The sequence below is a fragment of the Rhinatrema bivittatum genome, chromosome 13, assembly GCF_901001135.1.
Source record: "Rhinatrema bivittatum chromosome 13, aRhiBiv1.1, whole genome shotgun sequence".
Classification (NCBI taxonomy): domain Eukaryota; kingdom Metazoa; phylum Chordata; class Amphibia; order Gymnophiona; family Rhinatrematidae; genus Rhinatrema; species Rhinatrema bivittatum.
Genome location: NC_042627.1, coordinates 26,074,506 through 26,097,276, shown reverse-complemented (window position 1 = coordinate 26,097,276; position 22,771 = coordinate 26,074,506). Strand labels below are relative to the sequence as shown.

The window sequence follows — 22,771 nt, the reverse complement described above, 5'->3', positions numbered from 1 at the left end:
GAGGAACTCTATTAGGAAAACTCTTTAATATAATTTCATTTCATGTTCTACCCCTTCTCAATAGCTACTTGCTGCCTGTTTTGGTTTCTTTTTTGGTGTTGCTGATCAGTAAAATTTACAAAGGTTTGTACCGTACGGTGACTACTGTTTACTGCCTCCTGTTCAGTGGGGGCCTGTGGTGTGGAGGCTTGGCCATTCCCTGGTTCCTCTTATCCAAATACCCCTACCCTGTTTTCCACAGGGGCCCACCACAAGATAGAGTGGTCTTTTTTTCTTTCTATGGTTGCCTGCCCTCTCTCTTGGCCGGGCAGTTCTTCTGTGTTACCTGAGAAGGGCTCTACACAAACTTCATCTTTGCAATTGGTGAATTATGTACTAGGTAAGGATGATACGGCCATTTTTCCCCACTCAGAAGCCAAATAAAAATGCAAAAAAAAAAAGGGTTCATTTTAGTTTGAATGAAAAGAAATTGAAACTAACAGATGAATCAAAAGCAATTGAACACATTACCATATATCTTAAAGGCATAGATTGCTTTCAGCTCTCTGGGAGCCATTTCACTGAGCACTGAGAACATATCAACGAAGTCATTGAAGCTGAGGTTCCCCTCACCATCCTCCGAGAAAGCCTCCACGATCCTCTCCTTGAAGGGATTCTCCTGCAGAAAGCACAGCACCTGATCTTTAATGCAAAGGTCTTTACCTAAGCAATCAAGGGCACCTTCATATCAAACAGACGCATTCAAAACTCTGAACATCTCTTTCACAGGACTCCTCATTTTTTTATTCACATATAAAAAGGATTCGTATATTACTGGTCTGACATGATAGATAATCTTTGTTTATGCTCACAAAATCTAAATCCTTTCTGTCAGGCAAACTTCTAAGTATTAAAACACAACCAGATGCGGAAATAAGCAAATCACATGTGGCTTGAAGTACCACAATACTATCATAATATGAATTTTTTAAATGGACATATCGATTTCAAAAGGTTGAGATGTCAAATCAGAGTTTTTACCTCTCCTCTGCACCTACAATTCCATTTTAGAAACAGCCCAATCAGCCAGACTGCAGTTTTGGGCAGGATGATATTACACTAGGTCTCAATGTAAAACAAAACAAAACAAACCCCCCCCCCCCCCCCCCCCAAAGCTATAGAATACACCTCATATTTCTGTAAGGTTATGTTGGAAAATACTACTAGTAATAATAATCCACACATGTGGAGACAGTGTGGCAACACAGGACACAAAATCTAACAGGAAAATCAGGGATGGAGCAAAATAACTGAATTATGTCAAACAGCAAACCTGGCCACAGGGAAAAGAGCCATGGCCCTTGTACACTGATGATTTATATTTAAACTCAGGCTCACGACATTGGGCTTGACTTGTAAAGATGTCACCCACAGGCATAGCATGGAAGAAAAGTCTTTGTAGATCAAGCTTATATGAACAGGTGATGTATGTCTGTGTCTTTCTCTTCCAGCCTTTGGTGACAGCAGGACTTGCCTTTATTTCTGCCATGCTGGCACCAGGACAGTCAGGAGCAGGTTAAAAAAAAGACCCAAAGAAACAAAACAAAGTCCCTAATTCGTTCTGAGCCCTTCCCGTAGAAGAGGTTAGGGGTTTCCCCCCATAGAGTGTAAATGGGACCACTCCAGTACTGGGAGATTCCAAGGGATTAGTGGTCATTTAGGAGTAGCAGGAAGGTCCATCCTCTAAAGGGAGGGTCAGTAAACAGGAGTCTAATCAGGTGACTCAAAGGGTGACTGGGGGGGCGGAGGTTGTTGGTGAATAAGCTGGAGAGAGGCAGTACGGGGCTGCTTGCTCTCTGGGATCTTGGATAGGGGAAGGTATGTTCGTTTGAGAGCATGTGTCACATTCTCATCTGGTTGGAAGCAAAGCAAAGCAAAGATTATTGGGCAACCTAAGCGAACCTTCTGCCTGCGCCCGCCTCCCCCCTTCGCTCTGCCCCTAGTTTGACTCGAGCTGGTAGTCAGATTGGGTGAGGACGGATGGGTCGCTCCTTGGTCGGCAGTAAGACAGAAGAGACAGCCGCTGTCGAGTAGCGGTAGCGGCAGCTCAGTAGCTGCCAGCAGGATATTTCACTGACGACTGACAAGCGACCCACCCATTGTGCCGCCCCCCTACCGGCTCGAGTCAAACTAATTTGTCTCGAGCCGGTAGTCGGGTCGAGTGAGGATGGATGGGTTACTCATTGGTGAAATATCCTGCCAGCAGCTGCTCAGCTGTCACTATTGCCGTTGCGGCAGCAGCTGTCTCTTGCCGCAGCTGCTGCCCCTGGGACCCTGGCGCCCTCTTCTTAGAAGGGGATTCCAGAAGGAGTTCCAACAGGAAAAAGACTTGCTGGGAGGACTGAGCACACAGGCAGTCCCCACTGGGAAGAGGATTTCCTGAATCCTAAGGGGTTTCTGAAGAAGAGGAGACTTTGGGGAGTTAAGGGAAGATCAATCCGCTTTCTTGCCAGTGCATGAGAAATTTATATTTTGAGACTATGTGTCCGCTATTTTTTTGGATTTCAGCTTCTCAAAAAAGTCTATTTCTATTTTTTGTGCTATGGGAATATATTATTTTCCCTTATTTATATATTTTCAAACAATCACCAGGAATACATCTTAAAAAGAAATACTATGTGTGTGGCTTGTTGATAAAGGAAACTTAGATTACATAAATGCAAAAATAAGAAAAAAACCTGCCCAGATACAACAAACAAATAGAGGGAGATGGGGAAAGCCCAGAATACAAGAAATTAAATTCAGAAAATGAAAGAACATGAGTCTAATTTACAAAAAGATTTCACGTTTTTCCAAAAACTCCAACAATTGGAGCAGATCCAAAAAAGAAAAAAAAAAATTGCACTGTTTGACACTTCACAATACATTTTGAAGAAAACCTAAGAAAGAAATTTGTCCCTAATTGAACAACCCTGGAACGCAAGGCCAAGAATTCTCATCTCTTATTTTGCATTATCTTATAGAGATTTGGAAAAACCCAAATTTTCTGATCATAGGACAAATCATCCTTATGATGGAAAAAAAAAGACTTTAGAATCCAATTCCTATCCTGCTCCAAAACACAAGAAGCCACCAAAGTGGCACGCATGCTCTCCTCATCTAGTGAATGCTCCAACAGTACTGTTAGATTTAAACGCCGATAATGTGCAACCCCCCACCCTTCCCATTTCATTTATGGGCGCACTACATAGGGACTGAACATACTGGAGTTTCACAGTAGGAGGCAGAGCATTAAGAAGAAAATTTAAAATCTCAGTCAAATACATGGGAACACGTCTTTAGGAGAAATAATAGAAGACTTGGGAAAATTAACAAAACACAAATTACACCTCCTAGAGGCATTCTCCAACATGTTAATTTTATATAATAAATTCAGATTGTTTTATATAAGGGCCGCATCTGTTGACTGAAGGACCTTTAAATCGTTGTAGCTTAGTTTCAAGAGAGGAAATTTTAAAATCTTGAATAGTGAACTTCTTAACTGTATCATCTGAAAAACTGCACAGTCTGCTCAGACAGCCAGTAAGCCACTACAGTCCAAATCTCCTGGAAAGAAACAGAGTCAGGGGGTATATGCAACGGAGCTGCAATGAACTTAACAGGTTCAGGCATATTAATAAGCAACATGTAGATCTCCTGTGCATCCACCGTATCCTATTGTAACTGTTCTTATTACTGCAGAATGTATTACCCCAATACTTGGATTTTTCCATTGTTCTCCCGGCAAAAGTCCTAGCCGATTCTGGCCCAAGGAACTGGTTTGAGCAGTCTCCACACCTAATCTCTGATCCTTGATCAAACCACGCCAAACATCATCCTCTGGTGATGACATCAGCACTTCCTCAAGAAGGCCCGTGGAGGAGATCTATCCTATGAAAGGAATTGGGTTACATGCATATTTTCATGAGCACTGAGCCCTAGGCTATTTTATAAATCTATTTAGGTGCATATGGCTTTGAAAATTCACCTTTATATGTCGAAATGTGGCATTGCTATTAGTAAGGATAAACAGATTGTGTCAGAACAGCAAATAAAGGTAAACAGATCTGTTGCCAGGCATCCAAGTTACAACAGAGATGATCTGGGCCATTCTGTGATATGGCACACTCCATCTTCTTCCAATGCTAATGGACTCCAGCAAAAATTATACTTTGGGGGTGATTGGCTTCTCTTCAGCGGACAGAGTGACTGAGTGCTGTGTGGATGAGTGGGTGATAGGGGAGTTTTTTTTGCAGGGAGGCCATGGGTATAGGAGGTTGATGGGAGGGCAGAGTGATATATGAAGGGGTTGGTGAGTGGGGGGTATCAGGGATAAGTAGTTCTGGATTTGTTGCTCAGGGCTGATTGGTTACTTGTATCTTGTAAAACTATAGTCCTGTACAGCACACATTTTTCTGATGTTATCCTTTTATATTACAGTGTATTACATTTTGTACATTACAATATCTTCTGTATTATTTGTGCTATGCTGGTGCAGAATAAAAATTATTTTCAAAAAAAGATCCTTTGTGATTTTTTTTTTTTTTGCTATCAATTATGCTAGTTAAAGTGGATTGCATACAAAATGAATGGTATTCCAATACATTTTGGCTGCTCAGTAATTTTCAAGCCAAAACTACAAAAAATGATACAGGCTTTCACTGTATTGGAAGAAATACTTTGCTCACTGATGTGCAGAAAAGCCTAAAGAGCTACTTTATCCCCTTGAAATTGTCTAGTTAGGTCAAGAATGAATACATTTACTTAGAAGTCAGCTGCCTAATACAGAAATGAAATTCTTAATATAGATGCTCTAGGCCAGGGGTGGCGAACTCCAATCCTCGAGGGCCACAAACAGGCCAGGTTTTCAGGAGAACCACAATGAATATGCATGAGATAGTTTTGCATACATTGGAGGCAGAGCATGCAGATCTATCTCATGCATATTCATTGCGGCCCTCGAGGACCGGAGTTTGCCACCTGTGCTCTAGGCAAATTGTCATGGTCTGCTCCGCTGGGGACGGAGATTTGCTACAATGTCTAGGCAGAAGTGTACCTTGGAAAGATTGAGTGGTCTGGAGCAACTGTCTTCTGCCTGAAGTAGCCACCATTCCACACAGGTTGAGCCCTGTGGTTAGACGAAGACAACTGCCAAGACTTCCCAGGTGGAAGCAGGAACCAGGAAAGAACCGAATACCAGGACCAGAGCAAGAAGCAGGAGTGTAGCCAAGGACAAGCACCAGATCAGGAACCAGGAGAGTATCAGAGGATCAGTTGTCAGGAAATGCAGGACCCAGCCAGGCATCAGGATATCACACAGTGAATTTTGTGTGGACTGTTGGACCAGCAAAGGCGTGTCAGGCTAGAACGCCTTATATACAATCCTCTATTTGGGACGCATCTAATGCTGGACTGACAGGAAACCTCCAGAGGTGTCTCCCTAACTTTACTTCACTTAGTATTTTCTGAAGAGTTTTTAATGATGCAGAATCCCTGTAGCTCCATTGCAGGATCCCCTGACCTTAAACAGCTGGAACTATAGGTTCAATCCCTGCTGCCCCAGCAGAAATACCTAAAGAGAGAGAGAGATAAACTTAAAGGTGAATTTTAAAAGTCTGGAATGTGCATTAATTAGGGGATAAGTTGGGCTCATGTGCGCTGAGTGGATTGTAAAAGCCAGCCAGATATTCACGTATTTTCCACAATGCTCGCATCTTGGAAGTTTTCAAAAAGGGGCAGGGCATGGTCTGGGAAGGAATTGAAGTTTCAGGGCGTGTACTTGAGATGTGCGCATAAATACTTATGCGATCTGGTGTGCGTCATGGCCCCCTGCTGCGTAAATTTACTTCTGCTATGGATGACATGTAAGTTAAAAAATAAAGAAAAATAGGCAGATCTGCGGAGTCTTAAGAGTTGAGGCTAACTGGGGGGAATGAAGGCCATCTAGTAGGAGGTTGGAGGACCTTTCTCTTAACTAGGCGAACTGGGGCTGAACTGGTAAAACTGGGAATGGCGTTGTTGCGCACCTCATTTATAATTCCCCAATTTATGCAGTAGAAGCAGCATTTGCACACCCATGCATGCATCCACTTAAAATTTGGCGGACATGTGCATGTGGCCAGGCTATTTTAATACATGCACGCATATATGCGCACAAGTTATAAAATAGCTGTGTCCCTGGTCGCGGGCCAATGCATGCACGGACATGTGCTCCCACACACCAGTTTGAAAGTTACTGTCCCATAGAGGCCAATATTCAATAAGCCAACCAGTGATAAAGTTATCTGGATAAAGTTACATTGTTAACTTTAGCTAAATATTCAGCAGGACAAGTCTCCTGCTCAATATACTTGACTAAAGTTACCTGGATTAAACTTACCTGGGTAAATTTTCTGTTGGTTGATTTACTGAATATTGGTTACTACAAATTACACAAGCAGCAGAGCAAATCCCCACCATATACATTTAAGAAGCAGCAGAGGAGCCTCCCATCCTCCTGATCCCCACAATACAAATTTATGAAGCCACGGAGTCAGCCCACCCCCCTGCCGATCCTCACAATCAGGCCGATACAGTACAGTGCGCAGCGACGGAGCGCACTGTTAGCCTGCTATTGGACGCGCGTTTTCCCTTACCCCTTATTCAGTAAGGGGAGGAAAATGCGCGTCCAACCCGCGCGTCCAACCCGTGGCACCTAATAGCACCCTATTAGGTATGCGCGCGGGATACAGAAAGTAAAATGTGCAGCCAAGCCGCACATTTTACTCTCAGAAATTAGCGCCGACCCAAAGGTCGGCGCTAATTTCTTCCGGCGCGGGGAAAGTGCACAGAAAAGCAGTAAAAACTCATTAAAGAGTGATTCAGAAAGTAATATAAAGTTAACTCTCGATTTTGTAGGATGGGCTTTGGCATGGTGAGTATAGTCTCCCTCTTCCGGATGGAGTACTCTCCTCATTGTCAATTAAAGATAAGATATTGCACAAAAATTGAATACCTTTGATCTAGGCTTCATAGTGGATAACACATTGAAATCGTCGGTTCAGTGTGCTGCGGCAGTCAAAAAAGCAAACAGAATGTTGGGAATTATTAGAAAGGGAATGGTGAATAAAACAGAAAATGTCATAATGCCTCTGTATCGCTCCATGGTGAGACCGCACCTTGAATACTGTGTACAATTCTGGTCGCCGCATCTCAAAAAAGATATAGTTGCGATGGAGAAGGTACAGAGAAGGGGGACCAAACCGATAAAGGGGATGGAACAGCTTCCCTATGAGGAAAGGCTGAAGAGGTTAGGGCTGTTCAGCTTGGAGAAGAGACAGCTGAGGGGGGGATATGATAGAGATGTTTAAAATCTTGAGAGGACTAGAACAGGTAAATGTGAATCAGTTATTTACTCTTTCAGATAACAGACTAGGGGGCACTCCATGAAGTCAGCATGTGGCACATTTAAAACTACGGTAATCGTAGAAAGTTCTTTTTCACTCAACGCACAATTAAGCTCAGGACTTTGTTGCCAGAGGATGTGGTTAGTGCAGTTAGTGTAGCTGTGTTTAAAAAGGATTGGTTAAGTTCTTGGAGGAGAAGTCCATTACCTGCTATTAATCAAGCTGACTTAGAAAATAGCCACTGCTATTACTAGCATCAGTAGCATGGAATAGACTTCGTTTTTGAGTTTCTTACTGGGTCCTGATTCTCTATGAGAATACTCGCCCTCCCTGTCAATTCTGTCAGCTCACTTTCTCCTGTGAAACTACATTGTTACAAAATGTTAATAATCTTTGTCTTCTGTCCTATTCTGCTCATACTTTATACTTGTGGTGTCAACTTGCCTAAAAGAAAAGGCTTGAATGTTTTGCAGTTTACGATAACAGCATTTTAGAACACAGCTGTAACTATCTGATATACTTTATGATTTTCTGAAATATCCTCAGCCCTGCTCTGCTCTAAAGAAACTGAAAAATTATTCACCCTCCTAAAACGTTCTCCCTAATAATTGCACACTACCTTTAGAGAGTAAAGATTATTATTTTTTCTTTAAAAGGAGTATTTAGTGAGGTGCATGCCCGATTGAATGTTTAAAATTAAAGGGGTGCCTGATGCGTGTGATCTCTGCTGAAACACTGCCAGTGTTGGGCAGTTTTCCTTAAAAGCAACACTGTTCTGGGTCAACCATTAAGTTAAGAGCCAGCGCTCATCCAGCAAGTGTTCCCAGCATGAGTTAAGTGTTTTTTTAGAGCACTCATATTCACATCTATGGTGTGTTTCTTGGAATGAATTTTTATTCACAAGACCATGGAACTATTTTATTTGCAAGAAAAATTTACAAAAAAAAATATTTTCACTATTTAAGACTCACATTGTTACATGATTATATCTATTCCTATATCTCCCACTAGTTTGAGGTTTAATGCCCGCCATTGTGTTCCTCTACAGGAGATTATGATACCAGTTTTAAGTATTTAAGTCTTTCATTAGCTCTCCTTTTCTTTCTGTGATTTAAGTACTGAGCTTAGTGTCATTGGGGATTGTTTGTTTATTTAGTTTGCACTGAAGCCTATGTAAAGTCATACAGGAAGTGTATCATGCAGAAGACTCTGCCCACTAGAGTTGCACCAACATCACCAGCAAACACCCTCTAGATATGGTCTGCATTGACTTCTGTGTTTGGAAAATGATAGCTGCAATATTGATAATGTATTGATAGTCACAGTCCACTTTACCCTGTACGCTCAGGCATTCCACAACAACAGTGACAAAGGTACTCTAGGAGAAGTACTTTGCCCACTATGAATTCCCAAATAGTATCCATTATATAAGAACATAAGAAATTGCCATGCTGGGTCAGACCAAGGGTCCATCAAGCCCAGCATCCTGTTTCCAACAGAGGCCAAACCAGGCCACAAGAACCTGGCAATTACCCAAACACTAAGAAGATCCCATGCTACTGATGCAATTAATAGCAGTGGCTATTCCCTACGTAAAATTGATTAATAGCCATTAATGGACTTCTCCTCCAAGAACTTATCCAAACCTTTTTTGAACCCAGCTACACTAACTACACTAACCACATCCTCTGGCAAAAAATTCCAGAGCTTTATTGTGCGTTGAGTGAAAAAGAATTTTCTCTGATTAGTCCTAAATGTGCTACTTGCTAACTTCTGATCAAGGATGTGATTTTAGGAGCCATCTGATTAAGGAGATGTTCCAAGTCTATGGTATCAAAATCTCTCAGCCTGAGAGATTTAAAAGGACCTTGTTGAACATGCTGGGAAATCTAGACCCCAATCAGAAACAATGGAGTCACCATTTAAGTGGAATGGGGAAGAGATGTGGCAGGATTCCATAATTTGGGTCCCTATCACCTGAGCTTTCATTGTTCTAGCATCCCACATTAGGAAAATGTTAAGACTGAACTGATAAAGCTCTGTTTCAGACTTTCCAAAGGGACTTTAACCACTGCCAACCCTACTGGCTGTCCCTTGCTATGAGAAGTGAGGTACCAAAAGAACTGTCTATAGATTAAACACAGGATTTGTTTGCCTTTGCATGAAATCTATGCCTCTGCAGAACAGCAGTTATATGGTCAATCAGACAACTTACAGAGTGAAGAGACCACCTGACCCTAGTGAACCTCTGAGAGCTGGCCATCAAGCAGGAAGAAAAAAGAGATACCGTTGCACCTATTGGGAGCTGAAATCAGAGAAAAAAAAAGGGGGCACATTTGTGTTCTATTACTTGAGGGGTTTTTTGGGGGGTTTTTTGGAGGCAGGAGAGAGGCTGGAACCTTTCCTTGGACTGAAAAGAAAACAGCATGGAATCAAAAGGCAGAGAGCAGGGTGCCCAGACATGGAGACACCCAAAGACATCGGTTGTTGAATTCCCCAGCTGGGAGGAATTTTAGATAAGTGAAACAAGACTTTCAGAGATACAGTATATTTTGAGAGAAGAGTATCAGTCAACCCTATTGTGATGAAGCTCAGTAAAAAAAAAAAATTAAACTCCTCAATGATTATAGCTTGCTTACAGCACTGATGCCTGTCTGACTCTGTTAGAGGCAAGTCTGGATGATCAAGGACCTGCAGGGAGAAGCTGGAGTTAAGCCTACCTCCCTACCAGGGAACGAGATATCATAGCAACCCACAGCACTCCCTGGATTGCTACCAGCTACTTATGTACAATACAGCAATTGTTATTGGCACATTCAGTGATCTAGGGCAGTAGGGTGTGCTAACTTCCTGGGTACCCAACGTTTTGTATATATATCTCTGAGAATCAGTTACTGTTCTCTCTGTTATTTAGTGTTAAGTCCAAATTTTCAGATACTACCAACTGCAGCAAAATCTTACATTTTATGCTACTGTTTCTTACTGCTATTTCATGCTTTATTATTACCCTTGTTTCCCTCTGCTCAATCACTATTTTTAATGACTCAATTTCAGTAAAAGTCATAAAACGTTTGCTGTGTGTGTGTTGCTTGTTCATGGTACCATCCTTATTGTGGAAAAGAGTGTGTGTTAAAATTGTCTATTGCGTGTGTGTGTGAGGGGGGGGAGGTGAACTGGTTGGGTGTGAGACTCATCAATCCCTATTGCTATTTGGTAACCCATGACCCCCATTCAGTTCCCTTCGCTCACTGAAGCGAATGGGGTTCTTTCTTCTGCTACAACAGCAGTTCATTGGGATATCCCGAGGAGAGGGGACTGATACACGCATATTCCTCAAAAGCAAGAACACACAATAAAATGTCTATTAAAATGAAAAAACGATAAACATTCTCAAACCTAAGCTTTATTACATACCCTTACACTATAAAAAGAGAGAACTCCAGCCCACTGCCATGCTTCTGTCCTTGTGACTGCTCCACAATGAGGCATCTGGAGTACATGGGAGGTACGGTTCTGTGATTTCTTATAGGGTCTGACAGAATTTCCTGCATTGGAGGCTGAGCTCGTAATCCCAATCTTATTCTTTTTTTTTTTTTTTTAAATCTATTTTTAATGGATACGTTCATAGTAAGATATTTAATATGACAGAAATACTGCAAACTGATTGATTTAAAATAGTTAAAAACATTTACTGCTCAGGAAAAATCTATTCAAAATGTATTACAAGCTATTAAAATGTACTTTCCCGTGATGAATGTTAAAATTAACAAGTTAACATTTCAGTTTAAAACTTGTAAATTACAGAATGTTATGGAAAAGCTATGGTTCTTAGAAAATGACTTCTATTAAAGGTTTATAGATAAGTAATAAAACCTTAAATGGTACTTGTATTTTCTCTGCCACTCTTCACACAGCAGCTTGATAAATGATTTAGGGAACCATATCAGACGTACAGATTACCCAAAATTGAGCCTAACAGGGAGAGAATTAAAGGCATATTTTTAAAGAATTGAACATTTTAGGAGGTTTCTCACAGAAAAGCTTTACATAGAAACCTTTAAGAGATGACTCCTGCATTTCAATGTTGCATTTGATTATTGCTAAAATCTGTTTTTGATTATCAACGAAGCTATAGCATTAGCTTTCTATAAAGGTAGGTAGAAACTTTGTCTGTATATGGAAAAAACTGCCATATCTAGTCTGTATTTCTTCCACTAAATTATCTGCAGTGAAAGTCTGAGCAATATTTGCATTTTAAAGAAAGAGAAAACTTTGCTCTCAGGTGTCTGAGAATAAATTATATTACCTGAGAGAAATGTATCCACCAAACGGACTTTTGTCTTAAAGACACCTTTTTTTTTTTAAACAAAACTAAGACTTTTACTCTTTCCAAAGACACTTCAACCGTGGGCAAGGGAATTAATAGAGCATCCACACAATTATAATGAGTTCAGTATTTGTGGGGGGTGTATATATATCTAAATAAATAAACTTAGGCCCCTGAAAGTGGCATGTTTGTTGGGGCCAGCAGTGCGTAGATTCGTATGCCTGCTGATGTGAACTTGCATGGCTCTGATGACTTGTCGGCTGGAAGAAGGCCTATCCTGGTCAGCAAATGACGACAAGGACAGAGGGTTCAGTGGCTCATGGTACGACCTGCGAGCCGGTACATTCACCTCCAAATGCCAACAAGGTCACCGCTCCTCTTCGCGGCAGGATGTCACCAGCCTACACCTACCCAGCCTCTCTCTAGGCATGCGTGCACCGCACCTCCCGTCTCTTGAAGGCAGAAGGAGGATGCCGGCAGCGCTGCTTGACGACATCATTCCTTCAGCCCTATTTAAAGGCATTGCAGGCGGTGCTTTCTCGCCTCGTGCCGTCCAGCTTGCCACCAACCTTGCCTTCAGCCCTATCTCCAGCCTTGTCTCATCCACCCTGCCTTCAGCCTTGCCTCTTCCAGTATTTTCTGTTAGACTACACTGATACTCATTTGGGAGTCTAAAAGAGATTGCTTGTTTTAGGACTATTTGGAAAGACCATCTATTCTGAAACAAAAAGGGCAAATTAGAACTCTCAGAGAGATAAGTCTGCTGACCCACCCGAAATAATGATAACAAGACTTCTGGAGAGTTTCATTCATGATTAATCCATGCAACTTTCCTTGGCAGGCTCAGTTCAATTGCAGCTGACAGTCAAGCCAATTAAGATGAGCCTTTTTAGACAGCTAGCGCAGAAGCTAGTCCATCTGTAGTTCTTACAGAAACAAGTAGATGTTGCAGCAACATACTTTGGTCAAGAGGATAGAACAAAGCTCCCTTCAGAGCTTATGTTCAATATTGTTCTTCATTGAAGGATGTGTGAACTTCTTTAAAAGAGGTTTACAAAATATAACAAATCCAGAACAAGTCTTAAAGTTCAACAAAATAAGTTTGATGAATTTCTTTTCAAGAAAATGCTTACTAAAAGCAAACTCTATGACGGAGCCATAGGAATTTCAATTTGCGTGCAGGAAACCTATCAAGTTTGGTGAATTGCTAGATCCACTCTGGATTTAGGTGAATCTGTGCTAAATTTTCCCATGATCCATGGAAAAAAAATGTAATGGATTTTCCCAGGCGATCTTGGGGAAATCCATGTTTGATGATGAGCTCAAACCAGACGGGTTTGAGTTCAACAATAAATAATCTGGACATCCCTAGTCAGCAGGTATTATATAGAGAATGACATAGTCAAAGGAAACTTGGAAGGAGAACCTGGAAAAACTGGAATGTAATTTTAAGCTGAGGCAGTTTTGCCTCAGCTTAAAATTATACTGCAATATAAGTGGAATGGTGAAGTTTTGGAAAGCTTTCTTCTGCTATATGGAACTGCTACATTTAGAAATATTCTGTAACCCAGTACTGATGAAAACACTTTCCCATATACCCACCCACAAAACAGGTTTATTTTGTATTTCATTGGATTCATTTTACACCAGTCACATTGAAATGATAATGACTCATCATGTACTGTGTCACTCACGTGTCCCAGTGTCCAAAGCACCACAGCCCTTACAAGTTAATGAAGCTTTTCACGAGTCTGCATTATGTTTCTGATGGTGATTCTAAGGATCAATATTTTACACATTACCTTTGAGATTGATTTTACTGTCTGGATATTTTCAGCCTGCAGCATTAACAACAAAGTTCAGGAGCATAGAAACATAGAAATGACGGCAGAAGAAGACCAATTGGTCCATCCAGTCTGCCCAGCAAGCATAAAGGGACGTTTATGATAAATTCAGAATAATTCTTTTTGCATAAGAAAGTGATGTATCCTTCATTCCCATCCGCTGTTTCTGTGACAATGCATTTCTGCTCTCCAAAGCAAACCCCCCTTCCCAAGATTCTCTGACATACATACACTCAAGACAGAAATGAGTGCAGCTGTAAAAAGTCTAACTTTGTTCTCAAGAAAATGAAAGCCAAGTTAGATTCCAATGAAGTGCTGCAGACTGTGAAACAAATGTCCTATTTTAAAACATATTTTTCATTCTCTGAAGGATTTTTTTCACTTTCTGTGTACACTTCCTCCCCTCGGACTTTGGAAAGTGCCAGTAGCAGTTTAAGGTTCTTCTGAATTCTTTTGTGATTTGGACTGTGTTTCAAATAAAACTTACAGTGATATTGAATGGCTATGATAATAGACAAATGTACCTTAATATATAGTTCATTAAGTCTTGCAAACAAGCAGCAAATTGTTCAATATAAAAGAATTACCATCAGTTCTGGCATGTTTATTATAAGCTGTATAGGTAGTTTGACATCTGGGTCATCAGTGTAATCCATAGGCACAACGTTGGGTGCCAGTTCATAGTATCTGCTATGCAACCTGTCAACAAGCAAAAGACCCATATTAATCATTCAGTACTTTCGCATACATTTACATTCCATTCACCCTTGCTTCCACTTATTCCTAAGTTGTCATAAAACAACAATTAGTTGGTTTTCACTAAGGGGTAGATTTTCAAATGGGTACGCGCGTAAGATATGCATGTAACCCCCGAAAACCTACCCCAAAGCCCCCCTGTGCGTGCCGAGCCTATTTTGCATAGGCTTGGCGGCACACGCAAGCCCCGGGACGCGTGTAAGTCCCGGGGCTTGCATGGAGGGGCATGTCGGGGGGCGTGTCGGGGGCGTGCCGGGAGTGACGCCGCGTTTTGGGGCGGCGCCGCGGGGCGTGGTTTCGGCCCGGGGGCGTTCCGGGGGCATGGCCGCGGCCTCCGGACCAGCCCCCGGACCGGAACATGGAGCGCGGCAGCCAGCCCGGCGCGCACAAAGTTACGCCTGCTTCCAGCAGGCGTAACTTTGCCGACAAAGGTGGGGGGGGGGGTTTTAGATAGGGCCGGGGGGGGTGGGTTAGGTAGGGGAAGGGAAGGGAAGGTGCGGGGGGTGGAAGGAAAGTTCCCTCCGAGGCCACTCCGATTTCAGAGCCTCGGAGGGAACGGAGGCAGGCTGCGTGGCTCGGCGCATGCAGGCTGCTGATTTTGGGCAGCCTTGCGCGCACCGACCCCGGATTTTAATGGATACGCACGGCTACGCGCGTATCCATTAAAATCCCGCGTACTCTTGTTCGCGCCTGGTGCGCGAACAAGAGTACGCGTGTGCGCAGATTTATAAAATCTGCCCCGAGATGTTGTACCCAAACAAAATTAGTAAACTGGTAGATTTCTTGATAATTATTTCAACAGGGTACTCGATAACTTATTTTAAAAGATTTCTATTCTCCAATCATACATAGCATGTTCGAAGTGCATTACATAATTTAAACATACATAGTTTAAAAGGCAAACAAACAACTTGGGCAAACTAAAACAAACAGAATAATAGACATGTAAATTGTTTGCGAGTTTTAAAAAAACAAAATATCACGCCATACTATATATACACTGCTTTAAGTTGTTAAATCATGGGAATCCAGATTAAAAGCTATTTATTTGGATATTAAGTAGACATGGGGAAGGAGATCTTAGTTTATAATATGAACCTCAGTGTTAAAGTCCCTGGGAAGACTCTCCTGTTTGAAATAGGCAGAATATAAAGTTTCTCATATCAGTAATCATGTTTTGGAATGTCCACTGCAAATGTATGCCTGAGACTGACTGCATGTTTGTTTTGCCTCTTTTGCCAGAGTACACAATAAGAAAGTCTAAAATTAGTCAGTTATCTTATCCGGTTAACTTTAAACTTCTCTGGCTATATTCAGCAGCACAACCGCACCATTGAATATCCCGGCTACATTAACTGGATAAGTCTTAACCGGCTAACTTACTTAGGCCTGGATTTATCAAAATGCACTAAATATCGCATGCAATAGGAAAAGGGGTGTGTTTTATGGTAAAAGGCTGTTTATTGCAAAGTGCACTATCTTAGCACTTCACATAGGTATTAGTGCAAACTGTGATAACTTTTTCACACTTTGTGATAAGTGCCAGAATTGTTATTTCCTACCTACAAGTTAGGTTGAGAGAACATTGCACAAATCTCATCTTTGGGTGAGTTTCCTCACTCCGAAGGTCATCAAATCTTTACAAGAGTGCACTGTTCTGTTTGTACGTCGCACTCTGAATGTCAAAGTTGACCCTAACCCCTACACTAATACCTAAATCTCACCTCGAGTAGCTAGGTGGACCTCATATAGAGGTATAAATACCTACCTAGTATGAGGGCCTTATAGCTAGATTCTCTCTCTCTCTTGCTCTCTCTCTCTCTCTCTAGCTCTCTCCCCACCCCCCCCCCCCAGCAGCTTAAAATACTGAAAACGCTATTTGCGAAAACATCACAAAGTGCAATAAAGCCATATTGCATGGCTTGCAAAACCAGTCCACTTAGCCAGAAATTCCACCCCAAACTCCTCCCCTTTTCCTAATTTGCATCTCACCATGTGTTATGGTGTTTTTGCATGTGATAAAGGCGTTTTCGCATGTGTTAAAGGTGCTTTTCGCATGCGAAAATGCCTTAACGCATGCGAAAACGCCATATAGCACTTTGATAAATGACCCCCTTAGCTGGCTATGTCTAAATATTGACCTCCTAGTGTCGGTCTCAAACTGAAGTTTAAAAATTATCTCCTTAAGTCTCACTTCGTGGGGCTTTGGATGCAGATTAATACATAGGCCTCAATACATCCTCAAAAATAATTCTGGGAGAAGAATGGTAACAATAGCTACCAAACATCAATGCTGTTTGACTCAGGAGTGAAAAGCAAGATTCCTGATAGACAAGAGTTTTACTGATAGCTACAGAACTGAAAACGTTTGATTAAGTCAACTCTTTTCATTGAACAGATATTAGCAAATTAACATGTTTTTCTTATCCCAGTGCAAAAAGAAGCTTTCACTGCTCTCATAAGTCTAGTTAGATGACTTGAATGAGTCCTCTGTCTGCAGGATGGTGATTTATCAAGTGGTTTTGTGATATCCTTCAGTGAAGACAGAATGTTCATCAATCATCATGTTCATGTGTTATTTGAGACAAAACTCTGAAGGATGACCAGCAGTTACCCTGTGGTAATCACTAAGGATGCCTTACTGAAAGTATCCTGAGTTTACTTTGTGTTTCCTGGGTAAGAATGCTAGGATTAATTATTTACCTCCCTGAAATAGCTTCACAGTTCTTGGAGGATGAAGAAAGCTACAATGAATTGTCTGGAGCTTATTTTTCACTAATATTGTTTCTGAACTGCTTACTATAGGATAATATGGTTTAAAATGTTTATATAAATAAATACCATATTCTGTCATGAATATAATTATGTACAGCATGTAAGCCTTCCCCTCTTTGTGAGGTTATTCTACATTATATAGCAGAGGTGGGCAAACTTTGGCTCACGATCCACATCTGTCTTATGGGAGATCTTCATTCAGCCCACAGTGGTGGAAGTAAGAGGTAGCATTAGCAGTCTGCATGTGCCAAAAAGGAATGGTGGCAGCATGTTGGCCTGCACAGGCCCGATTAAGAAGGAAGCATTGCATCAAATCATGTGGGCCCGAAGGAGGAGGCATTGTTTCAACCTGAAAGAAGAAGTAGGCAGCTATAGCTAGTTTGTTCTATAGCAGTCACAGCTGAATGAATGGGAGGGTTGAGGCTGGTGGGATTGGGTCTAGAGGCAGGAAGGAGGAGAGTGCTGGGGGGTCGAGTGAGAATGTGTGTCTGTGTCTGTGTGTGTGAGAGAGAAAGAAAGAGAAATTGAATGCGAGAGTGGGTGTGTGAGTGTGAAAGAATGAATGTGAGTGTGTGTGTAAGTAAGGTATATGTGAGTGTGAAAGAGGGAATGTGAGAGTGAATAAGGTGTGTGTGTTTGAGTGAATATGTTTGTAAGAAGGAATGTGAGAGTGTGTGTGCATGTGTGAGTGAATATGAGAGAGTGTACATGATGTGTGTGTGTTTGTATTTATGTTTATTAAAATGTGTTAATTGCACTAGGCCCTAGGTAATGTACAAAATTAAACACACATACTTCAATAAAATAATTTAATATGATCATTTAAATGATAATTTAAAACTTGTCTCTAAAACCACTAAACCACTAAAAGTACTGATTTGCCACAGCTAGCATAAAAATGCCTGCTTAACGAGCACATTTTTCAGCATAGATTTAAAAGTCTTTAAGCAGTCCAGCTGTCTAATCTCTGACTGTGAATTCCAAAACGTGTGTGTTTATGAGAGAGTTAATATGTGAGTGAATGTGAGTGTATACGAGAAAGTGAGTGTGTGTATGAGAAAGTGAATGTGACAGTGTGCATAAGAATATAAAACAGTATGTGAGTAATAGAGGTTAGTGTGATGGTGATAGTGCATGTGTATGAGAGCGAGTGAATGTGTGCAAGTGTGGTTTGTGTAAGAGTGGAAAGTGTGTATGAATGAGAAACGGAATGTGTAAATGTGAATGTGTGTAAGTGAATATTCCCAGCCACCTCCCCCCTCTGCTAATCTATGCCAATGTGAATCAGGGAGACAGACAGAAAGCTTACATGCAACCCTTCACATACACAACTTCAGATGTCTCTATTGGGGGCCCCCTGGCCCTTTGAATCTCCATGGGGGACCAAGATGGCCCTCAGGAAGAAAAGTTTGCCCTCCTCTGTTATATAGGATATTACCAGATTATTTTGTTCCAATATCTTAAATATGGGATCTTGCAGGCATGCATTTTTGTTTCAATAATTTTATTGGGAAAAAATAAGCACATGTAATATCCCCTCCCCCCCCCCAAATACACACGGACTTCCCAGTCCTACAGAGCCCAGGACCACTAGAAGCAGGGTGAGGGACACGGATTCTGAGAACTGGACAGAGCTACCAAGAGGTTTGCACTGTTCATAAAAATAAGACAATCCACTCCAAATGTTGTGTTCCAAAACAGAAGGAACGTTTGCTGAAGAAATAGCAAAAAATTTTAGCAGATGCAAGAAATAATTGCAAGGACAAAGAGCCCCCAGGCAGAAATCAGGAACAGCTTATTGTTCTTGCATCACTTCCAAAATCACTTGTGCGGGCACAGTTCTTATGCTAGTTAAACCTTCTCAAATCACTGGACATCTTACACTTTCTCTCCTAACCTTTTTTCTTTTTAACCCCAGGGAAAAAATCAAGAAGTCTTCTTGAAGTCTCTCAACGTTGGCTGGTCCAAGATAAATCTTCTCACTGGCTTCTGGTGGTCTGAAGTTCTCGTGTTGGACTTTGCCGCTTGCAGAGAAGATTCTCTCCCTTCTACGGACCACAAACTGGAACCCCAGGCTAGGCCATAGCTCCTTGCTGCCTTCTCTGGCTCCCACCTGGAGATTTCTCAAAACTCCAAGCAACCACTCCTACAATTCCTCCCAGTGCCTTGCGGAAGCACCCTTTATACTCCGCATTGCCCATCTTCCTGAGACTCACTGCTCGCTCTTACTTTCCATAAAACCTCCCATTGTTGGAATGATCCTGTTAGCTTCTGTTAGCAAGAGCTAGACAGCCTTACAAAAATAAAATGCCAGGGTCCAACCGGTGGGGAGCAGGACAATTATTGTGCCCAAATATAAACAGCTGTGCAAAGAAGCTCCAACTTTTGTGCACCATATTCCAAATGATGCATCATTTATTGCAGAAAGCCTGGCAGGGGCTCTTTAATTAAACTCTTATTCTGGGTTTCTTTAAACCCATATAATACCTTCTATCACTCCTTCATTCCAGAAGCGAGTTTTCTAATGGTTAAACGAGATCCATTTTCCATTCTTTTGCTTTAATATTTTCTGCTTTAGCCACCTCTGAAACTATCTTCCACAACATATTTACATAGCTTGATGGTATTTCAAAGGCTCAATAGTAAATCCAAAAGACTGTGCAGAAAACTTCCTGAATATTAAATAAAACTTCCCTGATAATCTAACATATGCTATTACCATACAGTGAAGTGACAGAAACACAGTACAGTGAAGCACAAAGCCGTACTGTTTCCTTGGGATGCCCGAAGCATTAAGTAATGGTCATGCTACTCTGCCACTAGCGCTTTATGCATCTTCGAAAGCAGAATACGGAGTCTTCAAAAGCGCAACAAAGGCAAGGTTGAATGATTATGGCTTGTCATAAATCTATGCAGAGCAAGACCAGCACTCTAACAACCTGCCAAGAAAGATGATCATGCTATCCAACTGGATGCTGAATGGGAGGGTGGTTTAAACATTAAAAAGCAATTCGAATTAAGCTGCTAAATCAGTCGCATGCCTCTCTATTGGTCTCAGTTCCTACTGAACTTTTCTGGCTGCATTCTTATTGAAACAATGCGATGGAAGACGGAGTCTCACTTCCCCCTGTAAAGCAGCAGTTCAACAGTCCTATAGATTGACAAATGTTTGCTTGAAAACTAATTGCAGTAAGCCAGTTGATGCAATAAATTACATTTTGCTCTCACATTTTTACTGCAAGTATTTATATTCTTACTATTATTTTTTCAATCGATACAGTCCAGGCTTCTTCCAAATTTTAGTAGTGTTTGCTTTGACCACCCATTCCATTTTGAACTCCCAAGTGAGTTTCACTAAAGTTGAACAGAGAAGATCCCCCATTCTCTTTGCCAATTAAGGACAAGTAGGAACTGAAATGGTTAAGCTCTGTGAAAGAGAAAACTTGGGTGGGTCAGCAGAGAGGAGTCTGCTGACCCACCAAGACTAATGATAACAAGTGTAATCCCCTCTTGGTTTGAGGTCCCTAATCCAAGGGTCACTCAGTCCCAGGGCCACCCTTACTGTCATGGACCTCCCCACTGCCACTGGAATGCCAGGGTCCAACCGGTGGGGAGGAGGAAAAGCCTTTGGGGCTCTGAGCTCCTAGGAGTGGGTATCTGGTACTGTCTCTATCAATAGTACACACACACACATGAGGATCTCAGCAATTCTCAATAGGCTAGTTCTCAGGTTGAAGAAACAAGCAGAGACTTGGAGTGGTATTTACAAAATAATTTACTGTAACTTAAAAAAAACCTCCAGAATCCAGGCAAGAATGACAAAAATCATCATCATAAAAAGAAGAATGATAACTCCATGTGCAATGGTCTCTCTATCCCTGTTCAGCCTCTAAGGCAATGTCCAAGTCCCTTTCCAGTGATAGCAAGAAAAAAAAAACAACTCTTCTCCACAGAATAGGCAGGGAGATGGTGGTGGAAAAATCTCTCTCTCCTTCTCAAGAGAAAAACATTCTCACAACTGTTCTTCTGGGACACCACACACCCCACTTTTACTGAACAGAGGGCAATGAGTACGCTGACCCTGGTGAGTCTACTCTGAGCACAGGAATCGAAATCCAGTTCCCTCAGACAGCAGGGTTGGCCCTTCTGAGCTGGTAGCTGGTCCAAAAATAGCTAATTCTCTTAGACATAAAAAAAAATCTCAGTTCTTCTCTTCTTCTTAGGTTTGCGATGGCTCTAGCAGGATTTCTGTGCTTGAATAATCCCACTGGTGCAGGCTGTGGGGCCTACAGGAATCTACCAGAAAACTCCACTTCTCTTCAAAACAGAATCCAACTCAGGGATGGCAAACTCCAGTCCTTGAGTGACACAAACAGGCCAGGTTTTCAGGATATCCACAATGAATATGCATGAGAGAGATTTGCATACAGTGGAGGCAGTGCATGCAAATCTATCTCATGGATATTCATTGTGGATATCCTGAAAACCTGGCCTGTTTGTGGCCCTCGAGGACTGGAGATCACCATCACTGATCTAACTCCAACCAAAGGAAACCTCCAACCCTGTTGGTTTATATAGCCTGAGCTGGACCAATCCCAGCACCCTGGGAGGGGAAAAATCTTAGGGATGGGCTTAAAAATTACAAAACCCTCTCCCTGTAACTGGACTTGGGCAAAACTATTAGTAAGGAAGCAGAGCACTACTTACACAAGATTTCAGGGGAGTTTCATTCACGATTTGCTAATGACTGTCAAACCTTACACAATCATCTCTTTTTCCCATATGGGGTGTAATAACTGAGCAAGCAAGACCTTCCATATGGACTTTCTATAATAAAAGGCATCTTTTGTACTGTATATCCTTATTATCATGGCAAATCCCTTTACTAAATTAGGTCTTTACAGTAAAGGACTACAAATATTAGGGTTGATTTTAAGACCTGCATGCGCGTCCATGTGCGCATGGTTCCCGGCGCGCACACATGGACATGGCGATTTCATAAAATGGCGCCACACGCATGTTATAAAATGCGATATCTGCGCGCACATGCGCCCCCGATTTTATAATCTGCGTATGCATGTGCAGGCGGGTTCACACGCACGCAACGGGGAGGATTTTGTAAAGAAGAAACACGGAGGGATGCAATAGGGCCTCCCCCAGTTCCCTCCCAGTCCACTCCAATTAAGAAGTGGACTGGTAGGGAACTTCCCTATACCCTTACCTAACCTTCCTAACTTTTCCTCTCTCCTCTCCTCTCCTCCCCGACCGCTAACCCCTACCTATCTACCCTACTTTTTTGTTTTATAACTTACCAGCTCTGATGAGCAGAACTAAGTTATACGTGCCAGCCGGCTGCCGGCGCACACTTCTCCAGGACAGGGTCTAATGCCCGCTGTCCCAGTCGGCCCCGCCCTTTAACATAGCACTTCGGCACGCATCGCAGGATACACGCGTGGCCAGGCCGTTTGTAAAATGCGTGTGGCGCGCACATGGCCCGGCCACACTCGTGTCCCCGTTTTTGTGTGCATGGGAAATCCCAAATCCAAATTAAAGTGTTCAAATACAACACCTGTGTTAATCTAGCACAAGAACACTGATGCACCAACTTGAGAATTATATATATACATATATCTCCCTTTAAAAAGCAAATTGTTTTGTAATTATAT

The 22,771-nt window shown here is 41.9% G+C and overlaps 1 protein-coding gene across 3 annotated transcripts in view; it reads right to left on the bottom strand.

The window, feature by feature from the left end:
• The window catches only part of CIB2 (calcium and integrin binding family member 2), an 89,994-nt gene that overhangs the window by 20,354 nt on the left and 46,869 nt on the right, over nucleotides 1-22,771 (bottom strand). The window contains exons 4-7 of one of the 3 annotated variants that reach the window (XM_029575725.1): nucleotides 14,162-14,273; nucleotides 13,425-13,506; nucleotides 3,731-3,909; nucleotides 511-658 (exon numbers count right to left, since the gene is read on the bottom strand). In XM_029575725.1, the coding sequence (XP_029431585.1) occupies nucleotides 511-658; nucleotides 3,731-3,871 (289 nt within the window). In that variant the 5' untranslated portion in view covers nucleotides 3,872-3,909; nucleotides 13,425-13,506; nucleotides 14,162-14,273. The remainder of the gene's footprint in view (nucleotides 1-510; nucleotides 659-3,730; nucleotides 3,910-13,424; nucleotides 13,507-14,161; nucleotides 14,274-22,771) is intronic. The other 2 variants (XM_029575724.1, XM_029575723.1) reach the window with 2 other exon arrangements.